General features: G+C 54.1%; 1 protein-coding gene across 1 annotated transcript; it reads right to left on the bottom strand.

Moving 5' to 3' along the window:
* Positions 1–3,964: 3,964 nt before the first annotated feature.
* On the bottom strand, positions 3,965–4,915 carry LOC141478490 (olfactory receptor 14J1-like). Its single transcript, XM_074167532.1, has one exon. The coding sequence runs from the start codon at positions 4,898–4,900 to the stop codon at positions 3,965–3,967; it is 936 nt and encodes a 311-aa protein (XP_074023633.1). The 5' UTR covers positions 4,901–4,915.
* Between the last annotated feature and the right edge of the window lie 3,048 nt (positions 4,916–7,963).

The following is a 7,963-nucleotide window of genomic DNA, read 5'->3' as shown; positions in this document are numbered from 1 at the left end:
GAACAGTGATGTCAGTCCCAGGTGGGTGAGGTCAGACCTAGTGGGGTTGGGGAGCTGAGGAGCAAAGCTGTCCATACAGGGATGGACATCACGGGACTGCTTTTCCTGACCTGGCCAGACCTCCTGAGGAGACACTCGGCCTCAGTATCCCTTGGAGAATGCTTCTATCACCTCCTCTGGAAACTGAACACTCATAAAATACATCCTTTACAATCAAGAAACCATTTTCATTAGATGCACATTATAATCTTCCTCCTTAACTACACCACAAAAGCTCCCCAAGTAGCTGTACAAGGGTTTAAGGCTTGAAGGAAATTGCAAAGAGATAAATTCCTTGTTAAGGCTTTCTGTTTCCAAGGAGCCCCATGGGGTATTTGCTGCTGAGTCCATGAACCTCAGATACTGAGAGAAGATTGAAGAAAGTGCTCAAGAAATCAGAAGCAAAACCCAAACTTCCTGGAAGCCTTAAGGAGGCCCACTGAGGGCAGTTACTGACAAAGGCTCCCTGGGGACTCGTTAGAGCAGATAATTGGAGGCTGTGATTGCAATTTGCAATTAGGCAAAGGCAGAGTGCAGGTGGCTGTAATGCTGAGGAAAGCCTGGCTTTGTCTGAGGAAGCAGAAAGGCCAAGCCCTCACCCCCAGGCCCTGGCAAGGCAGATCCTGCCCCTCACTTGTGGCTCAGGGCTCTTCCTGGGGGCAGTGGGATTTGGGGGTGAGCAGTGCCCAGGGCAGGAAAATTCTGTGACACCTCCTGGCCTCCCAGAGAAGGGGCGAGGATGAAACCAAGTCCCAAGATTCAAAAGAATCATAGACTCATAGAATCATTCAGGATGGGAAGGACCTTTACGGTCATTGAGTCCCTCACACTCCCATGTCCACACCTAAACTACATCCCTATGTGCCCCATCTACACATCTTATAAACACCTCCAGGGATGGTGTCTCAGCCACTTCCCTGGGCAGCCTGTTCCAGCGCTTGAGAACGTTTTCAGTGAAGAAGTTTTTCCTCATATCCAATCTACATCTGCCCTGGAGAAACTGCCAGCCATTTCCTCTCACCCTATAAACTTGTTACTTGGGACAAGAGACACACACCCACCTTGCTATAACCTCCTTTAGGTTGTTCTAGAGAGCAAGAATGTCTCCCCTCAGCCTCCTTTTCTCCAGGCTGAACAACCCCAGTTCCCTCAGCTGCTCCTCATGACACTTGTTCTCCAGACCCCTCACCAGCTTCCTTGCCCTTCTCTGGACACGCTTCAGCACTTTCTTATAGTGAGGAGCCAAAACCTGAACACAGCACTCGAGGTGCAACCTCAGCCGTGTCAAGTGCAGGAGAGACCATCACTTCCCTGCTCCTGCTGGCCACGCTGTTCCTGATACAGGTCAGGATGCTGTTGACCTTTGTGGCCACCTGGACACTCTGCTGGCTCATATTCAGCCACTGTCAATTGACATCCCCGGTGCTTTTCTGCTGGGCAGCTCCAGCTGCTCCTCCCCAGCCCGTAGCGCTGCATGGGGTTGTTGTGATTCAAGGGCAGGACCTGGCACTTGGCCTTGTTCAATCTCATCCTGTTGGCCTCAGCCCATCAATCCAGCCTGTCCAGATCCCCCTGTAGGGCCAGCCTAACCTCAAGCAGGTCAAAACTCCACCCCACTCCGTGTCATCTGGAAACTTACTGAAGGTGTACTCGATCCTCTCATTCAGGTCATTGATAAATATATTAAAAGGAACCGGCCCCAGCACCGAGCCCTGGGGGACACCACTAATGACCAGCCGCCAACTGGATTTAGCTCCATTCACCACCACTCTCTGGGCCCGGCCCTCCAGCCAGTTTTTTACCCAGGGAAGAGCACGGCCACTCAAGCTATGAGCATTCACTATGTCCAGGAGAACTCTGTGGGAAACAGTGTCAAAGGCTTGGGACAGTTTCCCTTGTCTGTCCATGCAGCAACAAGCCAGGCTGGAATTTTGGAACTGAGGGACTCTTCTTGAGGGCTCCCATTGGCATAGGGATGGTCTACAGTTTCCCAAGTTCTCCTCTGTATGCTGCCTTTTCTGCTGGGGGACCACAGAAGCTGTGAGCCCAGCAGAGGACCCAGGAGAGGTCTTCCTGTGGTCACAGCTGGACCCCAGTCCTCCAGCTCAGCCCCTGCTGAGGAGCCTTGTCTAGGGGTGACTTTTGAGGTAAGTGCTGACACCCAGGGTGGGGAAGGTTGCCTGAAGAACATGTTCTGGGCACAAGGACTGAAGGATGGCAGCAAAGTGATGTGGCTTCCTTCAGTGCAAGCCCTGATACAGGGTCCCAGCCTTCCTTTCCATGACACCCTTCAGGAGGGATGATGGCACCAAGAGATGGCAAGTGGTGGACACCAATCCTTCTCCAGCCACCTCCCAGGCCTGGTGGAGCACCAGCACAGCAAGGACTCTGCACCGTGAGCGTCCTTTAGGGTACCCAAACTCCAGGTATTGTCTTGGAGCGGCTGAACACATTCATTTTTCTCTCCAAGGCTATTTCTAGCCGTGGTGGGCTCCTCTGATCTCTCCCCACCCCTCCTCCGGTCCAGCCTGGTGGCGCTGTGCTCCTCACAGGGCCCCACGCTGGCAGTGATGCTCCACAGAGCAAGTGGGCTGTGGGCCCTTGGAGTGACTCCACACTGGCTGTGCTGGTCAGGGAGGGAAGCAGAATCAGCTGGAGGGGCCGCACTGCCACTGAGCTCCTTCCCAGGGGTCTACAGCTGTGGAATGGGCTCAGAGCTTTTTTCATGACTCAGGATGTTTTCCCACGTGCACATTGACCCATCCATGGGCTTTTACTGAAGGACACACGAATCACTCTCCAGTCTCCTTTTGGAGGGTCCCACCGGCCTCCCCTGGGATGGCAGAGCCCTTGTTTGCTTGTGGATACTGTTACAGTTTGAGAAAACCCATAACAATTTATGGTCATTTAGACAATTATTCTCTCACCCAATGACCCCTCCCCACCCAGAAAGGGGAATCGGGGAACACAAAGAAACACGAGGGTTGAAATATAAATAGATTTAATAGGATAAGACTAAATAATTAACAATAATACAAAAGAACAAGTATTAATCACGATACTAATCTAAGATAGACAAGAATTATTCTCAGCCCATTCCATCAGCAGGAAGCTGTGCGATCCCAGGAGGAACAGCAAAGGTTGGACACTGCAAGGGCTGAGGCTTTGGGGGGAAGGGAAGGGCTCAGGGGTTCAGAACCGGGGCGAGGAGTTCTCTGGATCATCACCATCAAGGGAGAGAGAAACTACACAGCAAACTTTTCCAATTTATATTGAATGTGACGATCATGGTATGAAATAATCCTGTTGGCCAGCCCAGGCCAAATGCCCAGGCCTTGCTCCTCCTTGTGCCTGTACCTGGCAAGGCTCAAAAACACCGAGACCTTGAATCCCACAGACTCTGGCTGGCTATAAAGTAAATATTTTCATGAATTCAGACACTAGAGACTTCTAAAAGTGCAGTTTTCCCCAGCACTGTAAGAGAAGTTAGTCCTGTGACACCCAACCCAGGACAGATACTTAAAATTAGTGAGACCTGTGTCCAGCCCTCTCTCCTCAGAATGTCTCCCAGTGCCCTCTCCCCATAAACCCTCCGAGAACCAAGCTCAGCAGCAGCCATGGCGAGTGCAGTTCCTGGAGCCTGCTCCTGCCTTCAGCAGGAAGAAGAGCCCAGGCTTCAGGAGCTGCCCTTGGGAGAGATGCCCTTTGATTACAGAGATGCTCCTCAGGAAGCCAGCTCTGACACCGTGATGGCACATTTACCAAAGGCCTCTGTATTGTTCAGCACAGTAGGATCATGCTTCTGGAGATGTGGAGCAAATACAGACATTCCTGTATGAACACGATGACCACAGATGAAAAAGAAATAAAGCACAAACCATCCTGAGCAAAGCTAAGAACAGCCTGTGAGGAGAGATGGGCAGCTCTACTGCTGCTGGAGGTGAACCCATTGAATGAGTTTCTTCAATGCTTCTTTGAGCTCCTGGTTCCTCATGCTGTAGATGAGGGGGTTCACAGCTGGAGGCACCACCGAGTACAGAAATGACACCACCAAGTCCAGGGATGGGGAGAAGATGGAGGGGGGCTTCAGGTAGGCAAAGAAGCCAGAGCTGACAAACAGGGAGACCACGGCCAGGTGAGGGAGGCACGTGGAAAAGGCTTTGTGCCGTCCCTGCTCAGAGGGGATCCTCAGCACGGCCCTGAAGATCTGCACATAGGACACCACAATGGACACAAAACAACCAAATGATAAACAGGCACTGACCACAAGAAGCCCAACTTCCCTGAGGTAGGAGTGTGAGCAGGAGAGCTTGAGGATCTGGGGGATTTCACAGAAGAACTGGTCCAGGACATTGCCCTGGCAGAGGGGTAGGGAAAATGTATTGGCCGTGTGCAGGAGAGCATTGAGAAACCCACTGCCCCAGGCAGCTGCTGCCATGTGAACACAAGCTCTGCTGCCCAGGAGGGTCCCGTAGTGCAGGGGTTGGCAGATGGCAACATAGCGGTCATAGGACATGACTGTGAGAAGAAAATATTCTGATGACATCAAAAAGAGAAAAAGAAATATCTGGGCAGTACACCCCCAGTAGGACATGGCCCTAGTGTCCCAGAGAGAACTGGCCATGGATTTGGGGACAGTGGTAGAGATGGATCCCAGGTCAAGAACGGAGAGGTTGAGGAGGAAGAAGTACATGGGGGTGTGGAGGCGGTGGTCACAGGTGATGGCGGTGATGATGAGTGCGTTTCCCAGGAGGGCAGCCAGGTAGATGCCCAGGAAGAGCCCGAAGTGCAAGAGCTGCAGCTCCCGTGTGTCTGCGAATGCCAGCAGGAGGAACTGGGTGATGGAGCTGCTGTTGGACATTTGCTACCACTGGCTGTGGTTATCTGTTGAGAAGGAAAAGGCAGTACAAAGTTCACCCTGACTTCTCTGAGCAAAACTTCTTGTGTGTCTCATTGCAACACCCCACTCAGGCTCTCTCTTTTCAGGAAGACCTCTCTGCAGCTCCCTCACTTGAGCCCTGGCTTTTGCTGGATGAGGGTGCCATTGGGAGCAGGGACTCTAGAATGGGAAACTGAGGAGTCCTTCTGGCTGTGCCGCAGGGTGATCTCAAATTAAATGTACTTGTGATACATCAAAGAACTTTTTGTCTCTGTTCTCTGCAATTTTCCCAGCTGCAGAACTGAGCTGAGGGGATTTTGTTTTGTTTAATGTGTTCTAGATTCACTTGCCACGTTTAGGAGTGGGTTTGGATGCTTGAAATCCCTCACATTTCTAATGCACTCCAAGTGAAATCCTGTGAGTCCCGAGCAGCAAAGGGACTGTCCCTTAGTGCAGAGAGAGGAGAGCTGCTCTGCCCATCGGTCCTGTTCTCAGCTGCCCTGCGTTGGCAGCTTGGACCTGGAGGAGGGTCACACTCCGATGTCCCCCTAAAAAGAAAGAGGACGCTGCAGGGAGCAGAGGAATCCAGGTTCAAAGAGCAGATTCACAGACTCCTCGCCCTTTCTCATCTCTCCCCTCCCAGACTGGGACACAGAGGGATCACTGCAGTAGCCCATCTAACGCTGCCCAGCAGCATTTCCATGGCCTCAGCACCCAGATGTCTTCTCCATGGGCATCCTGGGCAGCACAGAGATACTCTGGGAGAGCTGTGCCCTTCTGGAGGGCACCCTGCAGCCCCACAGGACACCCCAGGGAAAAAGCTGAATGTCCTGAGCTGGCCTGGAGGAGACTTGGGCACGTTTCTCCCCTAGACACATCTGTAGAGCAGGACCCAAAGGATGGGAGTCTGAACAGGAGCTGAATCTGCCACCCCCGACCCCCATCCCGGCACTGACTCAGGAAAGCCAATGGTGAGAACCAGGGCAGCACAGGCAGGAGGGGACGGCAGTGAAATGCCACAATGCTCCTGGCCAAGGGAGGAGGGACACACAAACAAGATGGAAATCAGGGGTTTGCCCTTTCCTGGGCTCTGGCTGCTGCAGGGGTGATGCGCAGCCAAGACCCCATGGGCCTGAGGACAGAGGCTCTGCCTGGGCTGGGAAAGGAGACCAGGGAGGAGCTGCTCAGGGGAAGGTGTCTGTGCTGCAGGGACAGCAGGGAGGTGCCCACATCCCCTTCCCCAGCCTTTCTGGCAGCAGCTCCCTCTCACTCCCTGCCCATGTCTCTGCTGCCAGGAGCCGTCTCCCTGTCCCCAGCTCAACTCCTGCCAGTGCTCACAAACCCCATCCCACCCGCTGGGCGCCCACCTCTGCCTGCAAACACCTCCCAGGGGCATCTCTGCGTGTGCAGGGGCTAAAGAGCAGATCACACAAAACCTGATGCGGCTGCAAAGGGGAAGATGCTGCTGAGTGAATGTGCTTCCTGAGAAGTCCCCTTAGAAATGGCACGAGGAAGAGCCTAACCTGTGAGAAGCCCTGACCCATGCAGCACTCTCTTGACAGCAGAGGCACCGTGCCCTCACCTGCTCGTCCCTACCCTACCGTTTTGGTGGTCACTCCTTCCACCCACAGCTTCTCCCCACACTCCCCGGGCAGGCTACAGCTGACCCTGGCAGCAGCAGAATCCCTTCCCAGCACACAGTGCCCTGGGGTGTAGGGTCCCTGCTCTGATGGACAGCCCTGGGCAGCCCTGTTTGCACACCCGGCTTCACGCCTCTGATGCCCAAGGCCTTCTCTGAAGCATGTCCTCCTCCTCCACACCAGAAAACCCAGCAGAACCTTCCTGACAGGTCCTATCGGTCGTGGCATGTGCCAGGTCTAGGAGACGCTTCCAGGAACTCAGCTGCATTGCCCTGCAGCCAGAGACTTACCGTGTCAAAGCCTGGGAAGATTTCTCCCCCTGGTGAGCTCTCACTCACCACCCCAGACTGCCTTTACCTCTCTCTCACATCTCTTGTCTCCCCTCGGTGCCTGCAGGCAGTGCCCTCAGCCCTGCTGCGCTTGGCAGAGGAGCTGCTCCTGGGCAGAGCTGTCTCTCTGCCACGCTGCCCCATGGCCAGGAGCTCCCTCCATCCCAGGAGCCTGGCCCAGCTCAGCAGCAGAGCAACAGCCCAAGGCATCGCTTCCTCTGGCCCCTCTGGGCTCCCTCACAGATGTCCCTGGGGCTCCAGGGCAACTGACTCGGAAACCAACTGAAGTCATTAATGATGTTTGTTCCTTCCGCTGGGGAGAGACACTTCTTTCCAGCAGTGGCATTTCCCCTCTCAGAGACAGAGTTAGGTCCAAGAATGACCTCTTCTTGAGGTCACTGTGAGACAGGACACCCAGGCAGTGAAAGGGAGGAATCTCCTCTACCTCCTGTACCCATGCAAACCACAGGTGGCATTTGAGGTGCCAGAGGTGGTCCAAGACACTTGCAGATAACTGATGGAAACACTCAGAAGGACTGGGCAGCACCTGGGCTCATCTCCTCCTCCTCACCACCTCCTCCCTTGGAGGCTGGTGGAGCATGCCTTTGGCCAGCTGAAGTGACAGCAGACGTCCCCATTTAGGGCCATGAAGCTGATCCTGCTCATTGTGTCCAGGGCAGCCCATAGAGCTATTCCTCTGAGAGAACGGAGTCATTGCCATCAGGAGAGCTAAGTCTCCCTCTTCTCCACCAGCTGCATTTACCAGCTCTCCAGGGGCAGTGAGGGCAGGTTTCTCAGAGACACCCCTCCAAGGCCTCACCTAACTCAGGGCAGCTGCTCAATTTGGAGGTTGACTCCATCCTGTGGTGCTGCCTGAGGTGCCAGGGCTCTCCAGCACAGCAGCACGCAGCCAGCAGGGACAGCACAGGACTTGCAGGAACACCGTCCCCATTCAGAGCAGCCACATCGTCACAGACCCCAGGAGAACCTCAGACACGTTCAAGGTTTTCATTAAAGCAACCGCAGGGGGTCAAGTCCTGTCCCTTCTCCATCCAGTAGATGCTGGCAGTGCTGCT

The sequence above is a fragment of the Numenius arquata genome, unplaced genomic scaffold (assembly GCF_964106895.1).
Source record: "Numenius arquata unplaced genomic scaffold, bNumArq3.hap1.1 HAP1_SCAFFOLD_49, whole genome shotgun sequence".
NCBI classification, from domain to species: domain Eukaryota; kingdom Metazoa; phylum Chordata; class Aves; order Charadriiformes; family Scolopacidae; genus Numenius; species Numenius arquata.
Note: the sequence above shows the minus strand (reverse complement) of the source record. Positions and strands in the feature narration are given on the sequence as shown.